This window comes from Chelon labrosus (assembly GCF_963514085.1).
Source record: "Chelon labrosus genome assembly, chromosome: 18".
NCBI lineage: Eukaryota > Metazoa > Chordata > Actinopteri > Mugiliformes > Mugilidae > Chelon > Chelon labrosus.
This window is the reverse complement of record NC_140351.1, coordinates 21,976,765-22,001,634: the sequence shown is the minus strand read 5'-3', so window position 1 is coordinate 22,001,634 and position 24,870 is coordinate 21,976,765. Positions and strand designations below refer to the sequence as shown.

The following is a 24,870-nucleotide window of genomic DNA, read 5'->3' as shown; positions in this document are numbered from 1 at the left end:
AAAAGAACCACATCAATTTCATAAGCTTTTATTTACATGCAATAGTGCTCCAGCATGTGCAGCCACAGAATGGCCACACTTACAAGGGGAGTGTAGATTCGGGATCTCCTTCATTTCGATTGCAGATGTCTCCGTCAAAGACTAATACTTAATGCACCGACCAGGGAGAGAGACATAATACTGACACGCCTGTCACAACAAACTCGCCTGGCAGTCATTTGGTAACCAGCAAATGAGTAAACACAGAAGTGGTTGCAGTATAAAGTTCAGCTTATCGATGACTGAGTCAAAAGACATTTTCCAGAATCTCTCCCATTCAGTGATTTAAAAAAAAATAATAATCAAAATCAAAAAAATAAATAACTATACAATATATAATCTCTTGTACACTACAGAAAAAAATGATTTATGTTGCATACACGTGTTAATAGTTTGTTAATGATGAACAATGCATAATACATGTGTTACTGCTATACAAAACGACAGCCGTGTGTTGAGAACAACGCAACAGAGCTAAACAGCGACGAAGCACATCACAGATCACAGCATGGTTCAAATGGTCCCTTTGTTTCTGTTAAAGCTAAGTACCTATTGGTGGAGGATGTCTACGAGGAATGGTATGAGGTGTGTGTGTGGGGGGGGTGTAGACGTGAAGTGCTGAACTTTGAGGAGGCCCCTGCAGACTCGAGGTCCCCGGACACATCTTCTTCACACAAGGAATAACTTATGTCCCTCCCCAGTAAATGCAGACAGAGTTCTGGTGTCACAAGGTGGCACTCCCTTTGCCCGTGACATGGTGTGAGGAGATGTATGAATAAAAAGTCCTTTTTTTTTTTTCAATATGAAAATAACCTTATATACAGTATAATCAGACACTTATATACAAAAGCATAAATATATAAATATCTGTGATACAAAAATAAATATAGTCTCTCTTTCTTTCTTTTTTTTTTTTCTTCTTTTTTTAAAAAGTCTTTCACGCGTCCGTGGTGTTGGCCGTCCCTGCTGCGTCCTTGGGGGGCGCTTCGTTTGGGAGGATGTTCACTTCCTGTATCGTGTCTTGGGATTGTGGCGTTGTGGCCGTTGAAGACGACGTGGTGACAATCCCTTCATCTTCTAGAGACAGGAGAGGGAAAGAAGCTGGCTCTGCAGAGAGAGAGAGAGAAAAAAAAAAAGCAGAAGTGGTGAGGGGATGGAAGGCAGATTTTTCCATGACCTGCTGGAGGATGCAGAGGAAATGGGAGTAATTGCCAGAAAACTAAATTGTGAAATGAATTCAATCAGTCAGAGAAAATAATCTCAAGCCTTGCGAGCTATTTTTAACTGGATTTTCATTTGTTTATATCCGAACCTGGGTACATTTTTGAAGCTCGAACCTTCAAATTTGTTATAAAGAATATGTATTTATGTCTGTAATGGATATCAACAGGAGCACCCAGACATACTTTGAGCGACGTCCTCCTCTGCGTGGTCTCGACCGCAGAGGCTATCGTCACCTCCCACTTCCTGTGGACTGACGAGCTGATGGGAAGATTCGAGGAGCTGGAGAGTGGAGTCGTCGGCGGAACAGCAGGTCTGTTCGTGATGATCGGGGCCACTGAGAAAAACAAGATGAAGCAACTTAGTCCAAGAAAAAGACAGTATTTAATTTACACTGACAGGAGAGAGAAGAATTGGACTAAACACCAGATTTAAAAAGAGCTCTGCTTAAAGGTTTCTTACTAGTTTAAATACAGTCTTGATGGTTAATGTATGAGTTTTACAACGTACCTGTTGGAGTAGTGGTAGACGGGCAGATGTCCGTTTGACACCGTCTGTGGCAGAAGTGTGTCACACTCCATATCACACTCCACATCATCCTACAAAGCACAAGAGCATCACATGTTGAGCATTAATAAGGAAAACTAAACAATCACAGCCCCTTATTGAATTGTACCACAAATCATTTTTACCAGCTGCAGGCCTTGATGGCAGTGCTTAGGGTGGTGAGGCTTTCCGTTCGGAGTGTATTCTCCGTTAGCGGGGTAGATTCCATGCGGAGTGCTCATGTGGGAGTCCAGCGGGCAGTGGCCAACCAGGGCAAGTCCCTGAAGGGGGACCATGGTGTACTGACATGATGACACAGGGGCGGCCACAGCAGGGAAACACAAGTCGGTTGTTTGCTCTGAAATAAGCACCAAAAAAGAATTATACAAACTTAGAGGCAAAGATTTAGATTCCTGCAAAAAAAAAAAAAGAGAGAGAAGAACTCACTCTGTTTGGCCCAAGCCCTCCAGAGACAGAAGGGGATGAAGGCAACAATGATGAAGACGAAGGCTCCCAGGACAATACCAACTATGAGGTAGGGGAGGTCGCCGGGCCGGGGCACCAGTCCAGGGGACGGTCCAAACCCCGGGTTCGGGGTCTCTGATGGAACAGGCCGCCCGGGATTTGGACGAGCTGAGGACACAGAACGTGGAAGAAATGTTAACAAAACAGAAACTGCACTACATTCAGTGTACAGAAAAAATAGACAAATGACCTCACCTTTTGTTTCGAGGATGACCACATTGCCAAACTCGCTCTCTCCCTTCTCGTTGAAGCTCTGCATCTTGATATCGTAGGCGGTCTCGGGCTGCAGGTCAGTGATTGAGTGCCAGTATCTGTCTCCCTCCACCACATCCTTCTTATAGTCACTGTCATTATCGCTGTCTGTCGGCCGGTAGTAGATGTAGAAACCGTAGATGGGCGTGTTGTTTACAGGAGTATACTGTCGAGAGGGAAATAAATCACGTTACAATCACAATGAACTTAAAATAATACCTCGTTTTTTTCCTCCATTCTATTCAATGCATGCGTCCCTGCCCTTTGTTCCGAGACACTAACCGTCCATTTGAGGATGATGGTGGTCTCGTTGATGGCTTCGGTGTACGTGATGTAGGGTCCATCGACGGGGCGTTCGTGCGTCCTCCCACCCACCACGGTGTACGCTTTGGAAGGGGCACTTGGAGGACTGGAGCCGATCACATTCACGGCCACCACGCGGAATTTATAGGAAGTGCCTACAGGGACAGGAATAACCATTACTAATGTGTCTCCCGCGGCTGAAGCTCACTTCACTGAAGCTTTATATTCTGTGTTGACTAATGATGTTTGTTTTCACTTTACTTTATGTTTTCCTTTTCAGAGCGAATGCAATTGTGTCCTGGTTATGGTTTTGGTTGATGGCAGTAATTACTGAAATGACTGTAACAACACTCATTATGGTGATGAATTTACGGGCCGTGGGAATGTAATTATGCAGGACATCATCATTGTAATTACACGTTACGACATCCTACTACCCCTCCCCCCCACCCCCACCAAGTCAGAGAAAGACACTGCAGTGAATAATAGCCACGAGCGAAGATGGCCGACCTTTCTCCAGGCCCGTGATCTCCACGGAGAGCCGCGAAGGGGGGATGTTCTCCACCGCCGTCACCCAGTCCTCCCCGGCCTTCTTCACCTTCTTGTACTCCACCCGAAACGACTGGATGGGGAAGCCACGGTTACCGCGAGGAATCCAAGTCACGTACGCCGATGTTTCCGTCGCAGTAGAGACTGTGGGCTTGTCAGGGGCTTCGGGTGCTGCGCGGGAGGAGGAGGAGGAACGGTGTCAGGCGGACGGAAACAACAGATAAACTGACAGATAATTCACTGCAACGTCAAAAGAAAAAAAACAGACTGCCATCGAGCACTTACTAGGAGCTCATCCTTCAGCGACAGAAAGGCAAGCGAGAGTGAGAATTGTTAGTATCTGGTGAACCATGGTGATTAGTTGGGTTAATCAGAGGAGGATTTGTCACAAGGGCGGCGAGTGCTTACGAGAAAGGCTTGGCGAGGGGACGGCGGGAGTTTTAGGTGGATCGCTTTGCCCGCCCAAAACTTTACGACCTGTGGACAGAAAAAAAAAAACATGAAGAGCAAGGTTAAGATTAAAGAAATGTCCGCGGAGGCAATCTTTTAGAATAAAACTGGTGCTGTTCGATGTTTTTGTAAGTCCCAAGAGAAAACCAAAAAAGCCATCTTTCAGTACTTCCTAACTTCCTAAGTCAGAGAGCCTGTCTGTGGCTCTCAGCCTCAAGCCCAACTGTTCCTATAAAATATGCAAATCTCTAAAAAGTGTCAAAATAATTTTCTTAACTGGCTGAGTAGTTGTTTTTGGAAGGAGGGAATTTGTTGGGGACTATTCCAGCTCCAGAATCATACAATTTTGCTTTAGTGAATATTTGTGGGATTGATTCATTAAACTCCATCACCCTTCATAAAAATAAATGTCAAGAGTTAAAATGACCTATGACGAAGGCAGCATAGCCACAGCCTTGAATACTTTGTCACTCCAGTGTCGTACCTTTGCCGGTCCTGAAGGTCATCATGGCCGGTTGCCCTAAACCTGCGCAGTTCTTGGCAGTCATCTCCACCTCATACAGGCTGTCTGGCTGCAGCTTGGCCAGAGTCAGCTTATGGAGAGAGCCCGAGATGCTGCTGGAGGTCCACTCTGCAAGAGGGACTCCCACCTTGAGAGAGGGACAGAGCGTTCAGTTACAGACGCAATACATGTCTGACTGTGAAGAAGCTAAAGCATGACGCGGTTCAGTTCGACCAATGAGCTCCGTTTACCTTTCTGTATTTGATCATATACTCCAGGACAGGGGCTCCCCGCTCATGCCGAGGCCTCCAGGTGAGTTCATAGTAGTCAGCTTTGCCTGTGCGAGGCTGACTGAGGATGATGGGGGCGTCTGCGGGCAATATCTGCCCTGGCAGCTCAGAGCAGTCCAGAGGCAACATGGCGCCTGTGGCTCCCGGCCGTATGGGAGGCTGCTCTCTTAGCACCTTGTCCGGGCTGAGCGGGCGGTAGATGGAGGGCAGCTTCCCCCGAGATGTAATCCCTTTAAAAAAAACAGGCATTAATTAATAAAACTAACGGCCGGCGAAATAAAAGAACTGAATCAGCCTTACTAAATTATACATATCTACTCACCAGTCGATACCGTGATGAGTCGAGCTGAAGCTTGCGAGCTGCCCACCCCGTTCTCAGCCATGCACTGGTAGAGTCCGTCATCCTGAGGGCCCACGTTGGTGACGCGCAGCCCCCGCGAGGTGAGGCGGTGGCGGGGAGACAGCACGAGAGGCCGGGCATTGTGGAGCCACATCACCGAGGGGGCGGGTTTACCGCGGGCCTGGCAGGTGAAGCGCACCGTCTCGCCGTACACGACCTCCTGCTGCTGCAGCTCCACCGTCACCTGAGGAGGCTCTGCAGGAGGCGGCGGAGAGAGACCGGTCAGAGAAACGGCGCAAGGAGCCCGCCCTGAACTATCTTTTGACTTTGGACTGTTGGTTTTAGACCATAACCTCGGACTTGGCAGGTAATTATGAATAAAATTAGAAATGACAACTCTTGATTAATCAGATTAATGGATACCTTTGTCTTTAAAATACCAGAAATGAGTATAACAGTACTTGTTTTGTCCCATTAATGATCCAAAACCCACAAATACATCTCCCAAATAATCTATATTTATATAAGGATATGAAGCACAAAAAAAAAGCACACAACTCAAACACTGGCTGCTTGGTGTATGTGCTTAATAGTGACTAACTCATTATAATAATAGCTGTCAAAAGTTTTCAGACGATAAATCATTTCGGCTTTCACTCGAGTGTGTCTGAGTAAAAACACAACCATGAATGTGTGTGTGAGTAGAGGATATATGACGGCGGGGTGTGTAGAGTCAGGCAGGCCAGCTAGTTGATGGTTGGCTGCTTGTGAATAGGGGAAAGACAGAGCTCATTACAGCTACTGCAGCGCTCCGGCTTTAATTAGAGCCAGCTGCAGAGAGACAAGCGCACAACACACTCACACACAAACATGCACGCACGCACACCGAGAAAATCACTGTAAAAACAGTCATCCATAACCTAGACGCTCTCAATCAAGCCCTGGTGCAGAATAGAGCTCTGTCTCCACCAGCTCTTTCTTTCAAAACACCACCCACCCGTACATCCGTCTCACACACACACACACACACACGAGTGCGTGCGCACTTACAGACCCGTCTTCTCAGTCCGCCGAACAGGAGTCAGCCAAATTATTAAATCCACGACACAGACAAAACTCTACTGAAAATAACTTTGCAGAGTGGACAAACTCTTTTCTCTCCGTAGGAAGTTTTGAAAAGTTCAAGGTTTACTCACCAAACACTTGTACGTCGTAGGGCACCGTGGCAGAGCTCGCCGAGCCGATGCCGTTGTCCGCCCGGCAAATGTAAGTGCCCGAGTCCCCCTCGCCAACTGCATCGATGAGCAGGTTGCTGAGGAGGAAGCGCGTATTGTTGTGGGAACGCAGGTCCTGTCCGTCCTTTGCCCACGTGACGTGCGGGGTGGGGATGCCACTGGCCACACACTCCAGCACCAGCCGCTGGCCTTTGGTCACCATGATGGAACGGGGCGCCGGCGGGTAAATGATCCGGGCCGCCTCTGACGTGGAGCCTGGGAGACGTGAGGACAGTCGAGATTGGAATTTACTTTGTGCTTTGTACTTTTTACGCCTTCTGTCACTGCTGACATATATCAAGATTACACAGAGTTCAAACTGAAGTCTTCACGCGTTCATCTCTGACTTTGAAGAAGCATGAATTGTGCATGTCAGCACCTGTGACTAATGCGTCCTGGCAGGGTCGGATGATAAATGTCATCGTGAGCTGACATGTGTGAGGCACATGTGAGTACAGTAACAGCTGCAAGCATTTTCAGTAATGTCTTTAGGTTCAAATGTGTTCTGATTGGACAAGTTACACAAGAGTAGTGGAGATGGAGACTCACGGCGTATGCGCAGGCGGTCAGCGGAGGTGGACGTTTTGACCTCCTGAGTGACGGGGTTGTAGGCAGCACACTTGTACGGCCCCTCGTCGTCCTGTGTGGCGTTGGCTATCTGCAGGTTCCCTGATGGCATGATGAGGTAGTTCCCTGCAGGAATAAACAGACGTCAGAATGGGATCAGCGCAGTAAATTAATCAGAAGTGGCAACTGTGGCGAGGTTTTATATCGACCGGTAAAGCATAGAGACATAAGAAAACTTCAGAAATATGACTAAGGCAAGGGGAACGCAGAAAAAAAATCCATCTGTATTGTGAAGCTGTGCCGTCCCCGGTGCGTGGCTGCACCGTCAGCCGAGACCACTGAGTGGCGCCCTTCAGGCTGACCCAGAACAGTCGGTGAATGCTCGTCAATGTGGTATTCATTTCCTCACAGATAAGCGGCAGATATCAGTACCTACAGCTCCCAGGCATCATCAGCATACCAGCCACAAACCACTGGAGCTTTTCTTCTCTTCCAGGCAACTTACAAGTAAATAGTTTGAAAAATAAACAACTGCATTCCCATGTTTCAACATTCTCCAGATAACACCCTTATCACCAGTTTTATGATGGGTCAGATAGCAGGATTAGAGCATTCCGGTAAATTATGAAGATAGTATAGGAATTAGGAGGGAAGTAGGGAGATATAGTGAGTATTATGGACGGTCCTAATGGACTGAGGCAGCTCAGTACCTTTGGATGTTTCCAGCCATTCCTGTTTGACACTGTAGCGGACCTGAGCCTTGGGCTGGCTCTCAGGGAGGTGACATTCAATGACAGCCGTGTTGCCTTCGTCGACTTCGATCTCCTGCTGGTCATCAGGCTCGAAGTCCCGCAGCTCTGCAAGGCAAGGGAAAAAGTCAGAGCTGTCACATAGCTGCAACACGGTTCGCCGTTCTTTCATCACGTCAATACACTTGCGTAAATCACATCTAACTGCACATGTATACAGTCAGTCCGCGGCTTTAGAAGTAGAAAACCACAATATTCTGAGCAATAATAACGGTGCCGTTCCCATATTGGGTGTCTCTCACATCAGCCTGTCCCCGCTGTGTTGTAACCACATTCCCACAACTTCTCCAACGTTCTCTCTCTTCTGCCTCCATTTCTTTCCCACTGCTTGTCTTAACACGATCTACTGAAACTCACAGGAATTTTATAAAAGCACTCGCACTAATTTTCCTGGTTTACTCATTCCACGTCCAAAGCCTACAAATGGTGTCTGTAGCACTGGAGTAGGTGTCATTAATCCTGTCAAACATTATGGAGCCGGTTCAGATCTGTGGGAAATAGGGGGAGAGGGATTACTGGGGCCATGTGCTGCGACTGTGTCCCCGCAGACACACAGTCTGCACAGCATCGCCGCTCGTCCGACCCCTGACCTCCTAAACCCCCGCCTGAGTGGCCCAGAGGCCTGGACATGGGGTCAAAGGTGAGGGCCGTGCAGCCTATTGGGTTTCAGAGAAAGATATCCAGTTTGGGTTTGAGAGGAAGCAGCAAAACTCTGGTCTTAAGAAGCCCGGAAAAAGAAGAACCCGTAAAACTTTTTCGCAAGGGAGATGCTGTCATTTTAAAAGATTTGAAACAGAGGGAAAGGGGACTGAGAAAAGAAAAAGAGGGGAGGGAAAAACACAGGAGAAATTTGTCATCTTGGAGTCCAACAGTGAAATGAAAGATAAATAAAACTTCTCCAGGAACGTAATTAAACGTCTACCAGCCTTTGTTGATTTATTCTTAACAAACACAGCCTCTCTCCATTCTTTCCAGAGGTGCTATAACTGGAGTGTTTTTCTTGGACCGGTCGCGCTCTTTGGCAAAAAGACCAGGCGGCTGGTATATACAGTCAGCTGATCAGACTCTGTATACAGCCCTAATTCAATAAGCAAAGTTTAGTCACGGGCACGGTATCTACTGATACGGACATTGCAGTGATTTACTCAAATCACTGAACAAACACATTCGCTGCGGGCAGCTGATTCATTCACCATGCACGCTGGATCTGCCCCTCAGCCTGAGTCTGGGGGAGCTTTAATGGGACTAATGGGGGAGATCGGAGTCTACACACACACACATACCCACACACACAACTCAATCTCAGACTCTGTGTCAGCTCTTATTCTGAAAGATGAGAATCCCAGCCAGGGCATGTCGATCTTAGTGGTGTGTGTGTGTTGGGGGGAAAGAAAGCCTTAAGGAGAGGCCGTGTGGCGCTCCATTTGCTAAATCAATCAGGTGCTGTTTTTACAGACACCCCTCCACCTCCCCCCTCCCATATCTACCCACCCTGCCTTCCTCCTCCTCCTCTCCCCCCACAACTCTGCTGGCCCGCATTCTTCACAGGAACTACCCCACGCGGGCGCATCTCAGGTGTGCGAGAGTGCACGCGAGCGTCCACGTGATGTTTTAGTGCGTGCATCCTGCATGGATGGAGGATTGATGGCATTCATAAAGGGAAGCAGACCTCCCGCACCAGGGCTGCTTGGCAGGGCCCGCTTAAATATTTCTAGAAGAGACAGTGCATTCATCATCTTTATGTGCAGCAGTAGGAGGCCTGCGTGCGTGTCCCAGAATTATAACATGTTTGTGCAACGTGTTGTGAGTTCACGTTGTGCAGATACATGTTTCTGTCTTCTAAAGCAAGACGGGAGGGTGATTGTCTGCACAAGAATCCCAGCGCGGGGCTTTTAACTTATGCCAAAAAAAGAGCAGATTCTTCTGAGCCGGATAGCGCGGAGGGTCTGGAACCAACCTATCCCGATCACAAAAAACATGTGCGTACAACTAAGAGGGCTCACGAGGAAAGGCAGGCACGCACGCACTCCCCACGGAGCAATTCCTTAGGCGGTTTGGGGGTGGCCGTCGAGAAACCGTTATTAAATTAGAAAGGTTTTCTGCAGAGGCGGGACAAACAGTCTGGCTCCGCGTGTGGTTATTCCAGCGTTTACTAGCGGAGCTATCAATAACTTTAAATGCCTCAGCACACGCTCCGAAGACGAGAGAGGACAAATAAAAACACGAGCGCTGGAGATAACAAAAGAGGAGGGAAAGTGAGCGATAATGAAAGGAGGACCGGGGAGAGAAAGTGACAGGGTGAAGAGTGAAAAACGTGCAAAGAGAAAAGTTAATGTAATGTGGGGGGGGCTTCACGGAGACAGAGAATGTGACATCACGTCTCATCTTGTGTCAGGATCTTGTCTCGACTGGCCTAAAAACACCTCCAGTTTCTCCGGCTGTGGCAGCCTCATACATCACTACATGTAAAACAATACTGTTAACAGCTGCCTATTTATTTCCACAATATTGGCGTGTTCTGCTGCAGCATACACCCATATCCTCCGTCCACCAGCTCACACACACACACACACACACACACACACACACACACACACACACACAGAGAACACTCTTATCTCCCCTCAGCCCTCTACCCAATTATGGGGCCGTAATTTCTGCCGAGCCCTGCTGTCGGGCCCTGTGGAGAGGAATGTGGTGTTGTGGGGAGCAAAGGGGCCAATGGAGGCAGGGGGCCCCCAGGCTGGGTCCCGGTCCCCTCTTCCCCCTGCTCAGGCTGGCCCCCGGCCTCTGGGTCCCTTTCATTCCTCCAGCTCGAGTTTCACAGTTTCAGACCCCCTCTCAGTCCCATGATGCATATCAAATATAACACTCGCAGCAGCAGAGCGCTAAAAACTCCAGCATTAGGAGTCATTCATTCTAACTCCATTAGATCAAAATGACACTGAATAAAAGCAGCTGTTTTGTCTCAAATAAATAAAGAGTTATACAACTAATCAGTTCCCGTCTAACCAAAACTGTAGTTGGTTTGTGTCCTCTGTAAGGAGACGATTCAGGCTAGCCACAAGCAGTGGAAAAGTACAAGGTTTACAATGTTGCACTGGTGAAGTTTTTACGCAAACAAATACCGCCTTCACTGTTTTTGTTCTACTTGAAGGAAATTAAGTCAAAGGAGGTCTCCGAATATTCCGACAAACCAAAAGGAGCCTGTGTGTTTGTGTTTATTTGTCACAGCTTTGTGTGGGCGGCTACTCACTGGCAGCGGTGACGTTCGCAGGCACGCTGGCCAGGGCTCCAGCGCCGGTGCTGGCAACACACTGGTATCTGCCCAGAGTCAGGTTGGAGAGCGTGGGGATGAGCAGGCTGCTGGGCCGCAGCACTACGCCCCGGTCCCCGTCCGCCAGCTCCCGGCCGTCGATGCGCCAGCTGATGTTGGCGGAGGCGGGCCGGGCGCTGCAGCGCAGGATAACGCTGCCTCCTAACTTCTGCACCACGGACGCGGGCTCTTCAGTGAACACCGGAACCTCATCTGAAGAGAAGATTGCACAGATCATTGAGACACAAAATCAAAGAATCGGTTTTTTACTTTATGCAACTCGATGTAAAGATGTTTCCCGCTGAGTATTCGTGAAACGATATTACTAGAGGTATGATACATCTGCCTTGCAATCAATTTAGGATACAACTAGCATTACTTTGCATTTTAAGTTATTTTCTTGATTATTGAGAAGATCAGAAAGTGGTAAAAATCTGTGTAAATGCCCATAATGCTATCCTGGAGCCCAAGGTGACATAATTAAATGTCTTTTTTGTCTGACAAATAGTTCAAAACCCCCAAAATATTCAATTTACTACAATGTACGGCCAAGAGAAGCACCGAAGTGTCAGGGGCTAATCACTGCAGCTCCACATACAATACTTCTTTTCTTTTTCAGTTCGCCCATGGTGGCAAGAACTGCTCCACCAAAGTACTCACTTCTTCAAATTTATTTCAAACAAACTGCAGTAGCGGCTGCCAGACACGTAAAGCACCTCCTTGTGTCCGAGCCAGAATATTTTGTCCCTGCCAAGACCTATCCTGCACCAGGTGTTTGGGGAAAACTAAAGTAACGGCATTCACAAAATGAGGACGGATAGGCCGATTAATAGAAGGGCATACAAATGGAAGCTTTTTCAACTGAATTCTGAAGATTTTGTTAGTTTGCGGACACCCTGAGTCCTTAATATAAAGCAGAAAGAGACAGAGCATATGAGATTAAGGGAATCAATCAAGAGGAGATGTAAATTTAAGATTAACCACTTACCAGTGACTGAAGCGCCGCCCTGCAGGCAGCACAGTAGTACTGCACCCAGAGCACACAACACTGGAGTCCTTCTCTTTTTCACCCACGGAGTCCAGTCTTGCTTTCCAGACATCTTCCATACACTACCCCCTGAAACACACCACATGAGGAGGGTTAGGGGGTCACTGACACACTCAGAAAGTCGTATTGTTCTGACTGAAACAAACAATCGCACAGAGCAGAAGTGAAAATGAAAATGCACTTTGGAAACGTACATCATCAGTCTAAACAGTCCTGCATTCATTCACACACCCGTCTCTCTCTCTCTCTCTCGACTTGTAAACACACGTACACAAACAGGCAGCCATTAACGAAACACAACCCAGGCGAGGCGGCGCACTCTGCAGTACCCTCAGCAGTCCAACTCCAGACACAAATAAAGCCTTTCTTTTCTGTCAGCCCCCATCCCTGACCCCATCTCCTCCGCCCTGCGCCCGCACCCATCCACCCTGCGCTCATCAAAGGGGCGCCCTCATTCTGCAGGGCGTAACCCGACCCCTCCACCTTCCCGCTCAGGTGTAACCGATACAGGTAGAGGGGGTCTAAGAGGAGGGAGGGGGGAGGGAGGGAGGGCCCGAGGAGAAGGGGAAAACACACAGGCCGCATTCAGGAGTTGGGACAAAGAACAACTAATGAGAGGCAGGAGGGGAGGGAGGACAGGGGAAATATATATCACAGCAGAGAGGAGTGTGTGTGTAAGATGGAGGAGAGTTCTTTTATACTTCAGAGCTGCGCGCACTGGGAGGAAAATGGAGAAGACGATGGTCAGTCTATTAACAGTTAATGCAGAGCGGGGAGCGTTTCTCGCTCCCTTGTCGCTTGCTGCCAAGTTTCCCGAATTCTTTCCTGTCAGGTTAAACTAACAACTTCCCGTCAGGATGAGGAGGGTGGTCCTGCAAAACTGAATGTCTTTCTCTCACTCTCTCATATACATACATGTCACTGTACATACTCAAGGGCATAAACCGTCCCGCACCGGCAGCGCAGAAGTGGAAGCGCCACACAAACTTTCACATATATGTGTACTGTATTTGTCCCGATCTTATTATGGCAAGAGGGATGATTAATGACGCTCGCGCACACCAGGGGCCAAAGCAGGACAGTAAGAGAATGGAAACTCTTACAGAGCACCTTCATCATCTAATGGCAGCAGTGAAAATGTTTAGCCGCCTGGCACATTTATTGAAAATGAGCGAAGCAGTAGGCTGACGGAAAAACAGCTGTTAACGTCTGCAACTGCCACACAAGACCACACATTGCTCTGCTTCACTTTTAATTGCATATTCCCAATGCGTAAACAATTTCAGATGATTAATACGCACGACGCGAACGGCAACAAATCATTTCTCAGCGTGAAAAAAAGAAAAAAAACAATGCTCTGGGGTAACGATTAGTCATTTTATTCAGTGGAAACGAGCTGGAAAAAACACTGACATGACCATTTAAGTTGATTTGGATAACTTTTTAGCAAACTGTTTATTTTCGACAAAACACAGAGCAACATTCATTCACACTGACTACCTCCGAGCTCTGTTTGGGTACTTAACTCCCGACTCTTCAGCTGCTAAATGGGTCCAGTGTATTAACGGTTAATTTTGTCCGACGGCCGCTCGGTGCCAAGTGTTGATTTGCTAGAGCTGCAGCAAAGTTGCCAGGGTTGAAAACCGAAACAAATCGGCTCAAAGACGCTAAAAATTAAATGTGACGGTCAGGCCAAAATTTGAAACGGCAAAAAAAAAATAAAAAATAAAAAAAAAAGGTTTTGCAAGTAAGAAAAAATGTTTCTCTGTAAATATTATAGTTTCCCTCCTTCACAACTGCAAAACTCCTTTTACGCATTTCAAATCAAACATACGCTTGTTAAAAAAAAAAAAAAGTTGTGAAACCTTACTACTTGAATTTTGAAAGGGTGACACTTTATTTTGAAATCCTGAAGGATGTATATTTTCACTCGTATTGCTACTTTTAAAAAGAGACTTGACCACAGTTACTAGCTTTCAAGTCAAGTGATCTTTGGCAGCGTTCTCTCGCTGCTCAAGTTTGAAACTCTGAATCAGACAGTTGGGTGGGGGGGGGATTGATACCTTCCCAAATGTGAGGATCTGCTACTTTTTTCCAGACACCAACGGCTGAAACATTGTGACACATGTGTTCAAGAATGAAAGCACTCCCCAGCCGCAGCCCTACATACGTGTACGGCTTCATTTACTCACTCGTCCACACAGAGTGGCCCATCAGTAGCGGGCTCGCTCTGTAAACAAACAGCAAGCTACTGTGGGACCAGGAGCGAGCGGAGCTGAAGGCCTGTGGCTTCTGTGGCCGGTCGCTGTATGGACACAACCCGGGACAGCTGCCCATAAAAGACACATGCATCTGTATCGAGCACCTGTCGAGTCACTGACCGTAAACCACACCAGACAGTCAGTCAACAAGGCGCACAGCGGGACACGCTGCCTCGCCACGCAGCTTTCTTACCTGTCCAATGTCTGCCTCGTTCTCTTCAAAATAAAAGCACCAGCAATGAAACAAGAGGAGAGAAAGAAACACACGGCCAGATCTGCTGCAACAGTGGTATGAGACGAGTCCTCGTACATCATCATTCCCTCAAAACAGCCTTACTCCTCTGAGCCTATCTGTTTGATTCATTAGTCAGCTGGGTCCTGTGTTTGCGTAGCGGATACCCTGCCTCAAGATGAAAAGCTGGCCTGACATCTATGTCCAACTTTTTCCATCCATCCTTCCCAGAGAGGTCACAGACGTAGAGGGAGAGGAGCCTCCTACGCATCAGCGAGACTGATAAAAAGCAGAGCATACACACAGACAGCTCCCCTAAATCAAGAGTGTGTGAGTTGGCGTGCACGTGGGCGCGCAGTTCTTGCTACAGCCTCACTACCAGGAACAACGCTGCGTGGCAAACACTTTGTGCGAGCAGCTTTGTGGTATTAAAACATACTTCAGTGACAGTGCAGGGGAGAGAACTGTGTGAACTTTTCAAATCTGCCAAATCCAGCGCAGAAGTATGATTAGAGGAGAGTGGAACTATTTCTGTAATCATGCTGAGGAATTGAGACGTGACTACTGTGAGACTCGACTCCCCGAAGACATAACTTTGAAAAACAAGTAAGCAAAAATGACAGGGCTGTAATTTTTAGAATGGGTTCTTGAGATTTGGAGAAGTCGAGTTTTTTGGTAGATTAAAGAAGAGGTTTTGGTGGGAAGAAAAGCGCTTATATTGACATTTTTCCCCTTGCCTCTGCAAAAGGTGGGCCTTGAATGTTCACATTTTAGATACAAGTTGACAAAAACGCACTATTATTAAGGGATACTGGTGCAGATACCGAGCACAGACACTGTCCACAACGTCTCCAGTTTGTTTAAAATAAAAGCTCAGATCTGAATGCCATGCGGCATCGTGTTACTGTAAATAAACATTTCAAGAACAGTAGTAGACTATTGGATTGATGATGGAATCAGCATCTGGAGAAAAAACACATCCTTGAGTGTGTTTAGCGGTTGTGTCATTTCAATGGTCATCAAGGAAACCGTCCTGACTTGTGTTCTGCTCGTGACTTGTCTGGAAGCAGGTGAAGCCACGTGCGACGTCTGCCGGGCGGATATACGGAGGAGAGGTTGAGGTTGTGGCGTTGTGGTGTGCAGGCATGCATCATGAGCGTAGGTATGTAAGCGCCTTACATTTTGGGGGAAAGAGTCACTTGACAGAAGTTCATTGTGAGCGTGCTAAGTAAAGACACCGGGCCCCCTGTTCTCCCGGGCCACTGCCGGTCCCATTGTCCTCCTGCCTCCGTGGATAAATTCATTTTGACAACCCTGCTAATTGGATAAAACCCGACTGGAGCCTCCTCCCTGAGCTCTCACATTCCATCTGCTTTCTGGCATGGAGAAGACACACATGGGGGAGGAGGCGGTGGTGGTGGTGGTGGGGTAGCAGGGTAGTAACTCCTTCTGAGGAGCAGAGCTGTTGAATATTTATCACCTCCCCAAATTCCCCTCTTGCCCTCCCTTCTCCCCCAGTTTTACGTCTTTTTACACCCCGTGGCCCCCCCCCCCCCCTCCCTCGAGGTTCTCCAAACACCACAAAGCCCCCCCTTTAGATAAACACATGCGGTGTCAAGTGTGAGGAGTGCCGGGGGTTCAACTGCCCCGCTCGGGCCCGGAGCCCACAATGCCATGCTGCATAGCTGCCATGCGGGAGGCCGGTTGCCCCTGGCGACGCTAACAGGCAGAACGCACCTTAATAGAGTGGAGAGTCATTGTAAAGCAGTGAGCCGGTGCACGGACAAAGACCCCGCAGACCCCTGGAGAAAGGGGAGACGCTACTCTGAAGGGCCCGGGGAAGAGCTGATGGGCCCTGCTCAATGACCAAAGAGGAGAGGGGAGGGGGGCTCAATGACCAAGAGGTTTGAGAGTAGTGCGTGGAGAGTTTGTGGAGGCAGGGAGGACGGGGGGGGGGGGGGGGAGGTCTCGGTGCCTTTATGGATTGATGCGAGATGGGTGAAGGGGGTTTATGGAGGCAGTTCGAGGAGGGGGTAAAGTTGACTGAGAAAGCTTGAACGGCGGCTCAAATTAATAGAGAGGATGTCAACTGGCAGGCGAGCAGGAGGAGAGAGCGGACACTCATCAATGAGAGGGTGTGTTCGGGAGAGCGTGTGTGAGAGCGTCGCTGAATGTCCCAACATATTTTCCCCTCACTCTGTCAATCTGTTCGCCGGCCTCTCGCTCTGGGCCCAGGGTCTGCGCCGAGCGGAGGGGGACGAGGAGGGTCCGGAGGTTGCTTAACAAGCCAACACCGCACCCGGTTTACCATCACGCAGGGAAACTCGGGAAGCTCTTTTTATTTTGACCGCTTGTAAATTCCAAGCAATTTACTGAGGGATAACTCATATTTTCACAAAAGCCAATGCTTTTGGCTAGTTCTGTCCAACTGATTGTCCAGAACCTACAGATATTCAATCAATGGCTGCAAATATTGATCATTTCTGTTATCAACTAACCTTCTTAATTAGCAAAGTCTTGTTTGGTCCAAGCAAATCAATGAAAAAATAATTCAGCATGTGCACAAAAGTGTGCAATGTTGTGTCGGTTACTACATTGTCAGCATGTTGTTGCTTCTTATTCATTTCCACAAGATAAAAAGAAAATCAAAGTTTACTAGTATTGATTTGGAATTCCAAAATAGTATTGTCAGATGATAACTTCCCTGCATGCACACACTTCCTGTATCGCAATGCGACACCAGTAAAGCGAACTGAAAAGGACAATCTCCATAATTCTACGTCCTGCTTCACACAAGCAAAACCCTGGCACAGGGTAAATCCTAAATCGATTCCCACCCATGTCTCCACCCCCCCCCCCAGGGCAAGCTTTCCCCCGACAAGAAGCTCACGGAGACTTATTTGGCATAAAAACGCTGGCCAACAGGTGGAGAGGGGGCCAGTCCAAATCCTCCACTCAAAACATCACTCGTTCTCATGCCATAAAATTACACATCAAAAGCATCTAAGCATCCCTAACGAGGCTGAGAATGTACCCCCTCCTTCTTCATAATGCGGCCTCTCTCTCTCTCTCTCACACACATATGCGCACGCTTCACAAAGTATTAACGAGCTATATGGCCGTCCAAGCCCGCTAACGAGCTACAGAGCGTCTCGAGGATTAACGAGAGGGATCTGGACAGGCCTGCGATGTAGAGGGGTGGGGGGGGGGAGTGGGGGAGCGTTCTAATCAATTAGGCACCGCGGCATTTGCATAATTTAGATAACGAAGCCGAATTAACCACGGAGAGCTAATTATGGTGCCATGGCGAACAACACGTCCGCTCGCATTCCTCTGCCTGGTGTGGGATGCCAGCGTGGCCCACCAGGGCCATGGGAACAGGACGGGATCATCACGGCTGGAGGAAGGAAGGAAGGAAGGAAGGAAGGAAGGAAGGAAGGAAGGAAACAGTAGATGAAGAAAGGGAGGAAGAGGGGAAGGAAGCGAAGCATGATAGAGCAAATAGTAGACAGACATAAAGAAAGATATTAAATAATATAAATTATTTATAAATTAAATAATAGTAATAGAGTGAAGTTTGCTAGGGAGTTTAATACCATAGATAGATAGATAGCTAGATAGATAGACAGATAAACAGAAAGATTTATTTCACCATATTCATCACACACACATGTGCTGATGCAGTTACATATTTCATTCACCCACAACCATTCTTTCCTTGCAGAGACACACAAAGGCTCAGACACGCTTGGTGACACAGAAGCAAGCAATCACACAAACTCCTATTACATGGTAAAAGTATACTCACAGAGGCACATAAATATGCAGACCTCAGGAAGTTTTTCCAACACCAAACGTCAACAGGCTGAAAAACAGGCTACCACTTATCCCCCTGCCCGGGAGACACAATACGGGCACGCCACGGCACTCACGCGGGCCACTATAGACATACATAGCTGTACATATATGCGGCCGGCTCCCTGTGTGTTCCTGCATCGTCGGGAGAGGCAGGGAGGGGAGGCGGAGGGATGTGGGGTGGGTTAGAAGGGGCCCCCAACTCTTTTGGCAGCTCATGCATCAGAGTGAATGGAACCAATTATAAATCAAGAGCAATTTCTCCCCATTATTCAGCAGGAACCAGAAGAAAAAAGGAGAGCGAGAGGCTGCCTGGCCCTACAACTCTCAGTGGGAGATGAAGGAAGGAAGAGAAAAGCAGAGCGAGTGAATTATTATATGACAAACAGATATGAGGAGGCATTAGGAAGCTGAGATAAGGCAGAGAGAGAGAGAGAAGACGGAAAGACAGATGAGGGAATGGAGAGAGACCGTAAAGTTAGACGGAACGAAGGAGAAAGTTATGGTAAAAACAGATACCAGGAAGGATTAGAAAATGGAGAAGAGGCAGGAAATTGAACAGAACGCGAGGGTGTGGGGTGTCAACTGCGTCCGAGATGGTGCAACAGAGTATGATCGCTTGCTCCACGGTTATAAAGCGAAACTCATGGGTCTGAAAGAGTCTCTTAAGAGGAGAAACAGCTGGAGGAGGCTCGTTTCAAAGAGGGCTCTCGGTTTCAGGAGCGGGATCTGTGTGCGAGCGAGGCGCGGTGAAGCAGGGCTACCATTTGCGCCGTCACTCACAGCCACGGATGTGCATTATCCCGCGCCGAAAAATATCATGAAATAAAACCTCACGCAGACAGAGCTCCGCTGCCGATGGAAAATTCCAGCTCTGATAACCTCAGGGGCCCAATAACTATAGCTAATCTGGTGCCCAGTGATTTATTCTGTTGAATCATGTCTTCTCCTGCCAGTTTGACATTCTTCAATGATGAGTTTTTTTTTTCTCTCTGGTGAAACACTATAAATCTGATTATTGGTTAAAGCCCTGGAACACAAGCCAGATTCCTTGACGATGCTTTTCGCTGCTTTTATTGTTTCTTTCACACATGCTGGAGAACGAAAGACGGTTAATATCCCTAACTACGAAGGGACGTGTAGGAGGATTTCTTTATAATAAAAAAATAAATAAATCAACCAATATGAGGAAAAATATTACAACGTGTGCACGAACCTGAGCAGGAAAAGGGGAGAAAGTGAGGGTGGAAGTGAACAGCCTGTGTTTGAATGATCTATTAGAGCGTCTGGGCTGCCTTTGGCTCGTAATAACACCCCCTAATCTTTGTCCAAATATCTGCTTTGCACACACAGGGCTATTTGTCTACACACACACAGCTTTCTTACTTGAGCTTGGAGTTGATCAATGATCTAACAACACACGCACGGCACTCTTAATGTGTGCGTTTGCATGCGTGTGTGGAAAACAGAGAGAGAGAGAGAGAGAGAGAGTGAGAGTATAGCTTTGGTAACTTCATTATCCAATCAAGAGCTTCTTAACTTTTACTTTAAGTAGTGGAACAAATCAACTCAACAGGTTTAAAGGCTTTGGATAATTCCTGCTAAGCTGTTAAAACAATAGATTTAAGCATGATAACACAAGTTGTGCAGATATGGTTAAAAACTGCCCTTTGAAACGTTGCACACACATCCCTCTTGTGACAGACTTTTTCTCTTCAACTCTTTTCTGTTCCTATTTTATCCCCATTCTTGCCTCAACATACCGTTTGATCACAGTTTAATTGGCCTCTGCAACTCTATCACAACTTTCTCCTTCACTATTCTATTTCTTCTTTTTTTTTTTTTGATCCTCACATTCCTCCCCGTTTCGCTCTCTGTGGTCCTGGCTGACAGGGAGGATCAGGAGAAGAGAGGTATGCAGCCCCCGGGGAGGGGTCTGGACCCCGGCCACCTGCCGGTCCAGGTGTCCCTCTTTGGTTATCCGATGTCTGACTGGACACAGAAACCCTCCCAAGGGCACGAGGCCCGAGTTCAGGCCTCCAATCTGTCAGCGCTGGAGGGCTAATGCACCGTATGTCAACAGGCCAATAATGTCCACTAGTGGAAAATGAGGTAGCCTTATTTGGTGTGTTCCTTGCTAGTTTATGAAAAGTACATTAACCCAGGAAAACGCTTGCTGAAATGATATAACGTAAACACCCTCTCCTCTCTCTCTCTCTCATACACACAAATCATACTCAGCTCTTCTTCTGTTGCGCTAATCTCAAAATGACCGCACAGGTGAGGCCGGCTGACGACTGAAGTCATGCATTCCAGTGCAAAGACACGATCTTGATTGGACAGGAACTACCACTCGCACACACACAAAAACTCACATACGTATGCGCAGCAAAGGCCCACAGATTCTGTCTGCAGGCTGTTATGACTGCGTGAGTGTACCCGCTGTCATAGAGATGAAAGCATGCCCTCAGGAAGGATTTTTTTTTTTCTCCTTTGTCAATTAACGCCAATGTTACACCCATTACAATAACAATGCTGCTTCCCAGCACCACAGCCAGAACTTCTGGCTCACAAACGCGAGGCCCGAGCAACAACAGCAGTCCTTATGGATCGGCTCGCTGTTCCTAATCTCGAATATACATCTACATACTCCATCTACAGAGTCTGATTTACATCCAGATGTGAAAACACACCAGGCCTGTACGAGGCGAGAGTCAAACAAGTTAAATCCTATCCTTCCCCTCATATCTTACATCATAAGTCAATTCTGAAATAAAGCTAAAGATACGAGCGAGGGACTCTATTTCTATTGGCCGCAGACCTAAATCCACACGGTATCTTTTCTTTACAAGCTTTATGAAATCTCAGCTCCTATAGGATGGATGAAAAACAGCCACTGGCAAAATAGTGGAGAACCTGGCAGCTTTTTGTGTGTTTGGCAGGTAACCAAGATCAATGAAATGTAATTTCAAGTCCAGGCTTCACTGTAAAGGCCCTGACACTAACAATCACATCAGGCTCTAAAAGACAATAAAGTAACTTCCTGTCCAGATCTACAGGTCTCAGTACACGGTAGCTCACTGTTAGCTCCCAACACCCACAACTTATACGAGTTTTAGTGCTTTTTATAAACCATTATGGTTAGTTTCCAGTTCAGTTAAGAGCCTGCAGTCTGGAAGTATTCATATTATATGATACTGTAGAGACTTAAAGTGTGTCTGTGTTATTGAGCAATGGCTCTACTCTACATTATAAGGCTGCAATTTATAACACTTACTTACATAATTTCTTTTGTAAATTGTACAAATAAATGCAAATGATCAAAATCAGACGACGTCTGGTTTGAGCAACAGCTCCAGATCCTTGAAAATATTCAGTTTAATATCAGATTACACTAAAGGCAACAAACCCTCAGATTTTGGAGGCAAGGACGACAGCGGACATTTGATATTTTTGCCTGAAAATGGTTTGAGCCATTAATCAATCAGCAGGAAAAAAGCTGAAGATGTTTTGCAGGCTGGTTTGACTGGAAAGAGTTGTTACTTTGGCAGCTTGAAAGCCATTCAGACGCCATCATGTCATCATGAATTCATAAAAACATGTTATTATAATACATCTACGGGGGCTTGGAGTGGGTCTGCTCTGCACAGATATGACCTTCAATTCGTAGTTTCTAAAACTCTGCAGCTAAAACATTCTGCTTAATATCCTGGATAATTGATTATGAGCTATAATTGTGCGTTTCTTTTAACCATGCTCCAGATAAATAATTGAAAGGGCCAGAGCAGTGTGAGAAACAGGCAGATAATCAGGCTGGAATCATTAAGTTCAACTTTGATCCACCCGCCTGCCAGAGATGATCAACAAATAAAACAACAAACCCTGCGACCAAACAACAAGAGACTCCTTTTCCACTGAGACCAATTAATTCGCTTATAAGCTGTGCGCCTAATTGGGGGGAGGCCAGGGCATTCGTTTCGACTTTTAATCCAAGTGACATTGATTCAGGAGGAAACAATCGGGCCCTCTTGTCTGATGCCATGTCTGTCACTGAATCGCCGAGGTTCCTCAGTGCGAGGCAGCCCAGGCTAAATGTAATCCAAACAACAAAACGACACCTGGGGGCTGGAAACTTGAGCCCCTGCGGCTGTTCCTGTAGGCCTCCTTGTCTGTGTCCGCGTCTCTCTCCCCCCTCCCTTCTCTCATCTGTGCCCGAGTAACACCCCGGCCAAGACTCATTAGCAGCCCGCGGATTAAGACAAACATTTTCTCATTAAATCTGACCTGAATGAGAGGATGATGATATGAGAGGCTCCTGACAGCGAGGAGGCGAGATGCTGCATTCCTCTAAGCAGCTGTCAGTTTATTGGAGGCTTTCATGAGGTTATTGTGACACCAGGTTAGGGATGAGGAGGAAGGGGGGGGGGGGGCACTCAGGTAGTTACGGTTTGTTAATGACAACAGTGTGCTCATCCCAAATTGCGGGATGCGGGATTGCGAGGACAATCTAAACTTCGGGACAAATACGCGCAACCATTAACATTTTTTATGCTTTCATTACAACTCTCACAAACTGCCTTTGCGCGCTGCTGCACTCCCCGGTTTTAATATGGGGGTAAATCTGGCAGAGCTCAACCATGTCTGCTCTCTGTTACCCTATGGGAGCGACTATAGGCTGCGGCCTGCAACCCGTACGCACATTTTCCCCAGAAAAACACGCGTAAGTCCAAAAACTGAGCCGTGTGCCCCCGCGACGTGTCACACGAGCCCGATACCTCTCCGTGTACATGTTTAAGAGTCGGCAAACACTGGCAGGAAATTAAGGAAAAGTTCGGAAAACACGGACGCAGGGGTTCCTCCAATCAACAACAGGCTAAGTCCGAAAACTAAGTTTACTCCTGTTTTTTTTTAAAAAAAAACCGAGAACCAAACCGCGCTCTTGGATCTAAGTAAACGACTCAGAGCTGCTGCAAGTTTGTAGCAAAGTTACGTGTGAATCAATAAGATGGTAAAAAAAACAAAAACAAATGCGGCTATTGAAAGTAGTCACCAGCACGAACGACTGATCGAACACTAAAATCACAACTTTCTCCAGAAATAAAGTAACGTACGTGTTGGTAAAGAGTTCCGCGAAGATGCGAAGACGCACCGCAACTGATAGATTTATCTATAACTTTGCAATGCGCGTTGTTGAGAAGCGTTAACGCCGCAAAAACACGGACCGCATGAAGGGATCAAACTTACCAAAACTGCTCTACTTGGTGCTCACACCTCGTTTTCCAGCGGACGATCTTCTCTTCGCCTTTCTTCTGCGTTTTAGTCCCCAAAAAACGACACTTTTTAGCTTCTCTTTTTCCCCCCTCTAAAGCCTCGCTGCTTTAGTAATTTACTGCGATGCCACCGACATTTTCTTCGGCTCCCCAAGTTCTCACATTGAAAGGCCGTTTTTGGATGACTGAGCTCTCAAACAATTCTCCCTTTTGCGACGCCTTTTCGGGTCCTCCCACTTCCCAAGCAGGAGGAGGGATCTGAACAATAGGGACTGGCTCCCAAAATCCCTGAGCTGGGTCCTGCGCCGCCGTTTCTCCTCAGTATACGGTGCCCTACTCACAATAGGACTTTCCAGAGACTTGAAAGTTGAACCTGGATATGTATTATTTTTTTTAAAGTGGAGATAAATATTAAGAAAAACTCCTAAAAAAAAAAAAAACTTTCTAGACTAAGGAGGGAAAAGTGCGCCCCCTCCCCCTCCTCCTGCTCTGTTCCCCCTGATTTGGTATGCCTCGGTCCCCACAGACTTTGTATTGACCCCCGTCCATTGAGGCCTGCAGGCCCTCCGCTGCAGCTGTGTAGTGTTGTGTTGTGTTGTTGTGGACGGGCCAGGCCTGGGGGGTATTCCAGAAAGCAGGTTTAACAAACACTGAGATAAAACTTAACCTCTGGCTTGTCTGAACCTGAGGCGACTAAACCCGAGCTGTCGGTTCCAAAACACCGGTTTGCAATCAGTTCAATCAACCCCGGATTGTTTAACCTAGAGTTGTGCGTGATCACGGCGAAGTTATAAAGGCATCATCTATTGAGAGTCGAAACCATGATTAAAAATGGCAAAGCGCAGAGCAGCCTATTTTTCTGAAGCGGAGCAGCAAGTTCTGCTCGAGGCGTACGAGGAGGAAAGAGCGATAATAACGAAAAAAGCAATAAAAGGAACGAGATCTTGCTTGGCAGAGAATTGCCGACCGCGTAAATGCGTAAGTTTAGTAGGATATAGCACACTAATGTGTCAGAAGCACAATAATTCAGTAGATATTAGGCTACATATTAACTTCTTTGTATGAGACTTTCTTATACTATAGAATACCTTGTCATATATTGTATTATTTTTAATTAGATGTAACCCGACCGCCCTCAAGAGAACGTGGCCGCAGGTCAAAACAAAATATAAAAACATTGTCCAAGTTGGTAAGATATATCTGGGTGCATCATCTTAGACA

At 47.1% G+C, this 24,870-nt stretch overlaps 1 protein-coding gene across 1 annotated transcript; it reads right to left on the bottom strand.

Annotated features, from left to right (window-relative positions):
- Positions 1-23: 23 nt before the first annotated feature.
- Positions 24-23,817, bottom strand: boc (BOC cell adhesion associated, oncogene regulated). The gene is made up of 18 exons (XM_084566702.1): positions 23,624-23,817; positions 11,972-12,100; positions 10,924-11,196; positions 7,569-7,715; positions 6,841-6,984; positions 6,214-6,507; positions 5,000-5,272; positions 4,639-4,907; positions 4,370-4,535; positions 3,844-3,912; positions 3,397-3,606; positions 2,866-3,041; positions 2,527-2,749; positions 2,254-2,439; positions 1,953-2,164; positions 1,771-1,859; positions 1,446-1,597; positions 24-1,146 (listed from the first exon to the last, which is right to left on the bottom strand). Exons 2-18 carry the CDS (start codon positions 12,081-12,083, stop codon positions 977-979), a joined length of 3,165 nt encoding a protein of 1,054 aa, XP_084422828.1. The 5' UTR covers positions 12,084-12,100; positions 23,624-23,817; the 3' UTR covers positions 24-976.
- Between the last annotated feature and the right edge of the window lie 1,053 nt (positions 23,818-24,870).

Bases quoted from the DNA above. Each gene is read 5' to 3' on its own strand.
- boc (XM_084566702.1), bottom strand. From the start codon at position 12,083: ATGTCTGGAAAGCAAGACTGGACTCCGTGGGTGAAAAAGAGAAGGACT. The intron at 3,607-3,843 runs GTAAGCACTCGC...CCTCCCGCGCAG, and splicing joins CCCCTCGCCAAGCCTTTCTC to CACCCGAAGCCCCTGACAAG. The intron at 2,750-2,865 runs GTTAGTGTCTCG...CCCTCTCGACAG, and splicing joins CCATCATCCTCAAATGGACG to TATACTCCTGTAAACAACAC.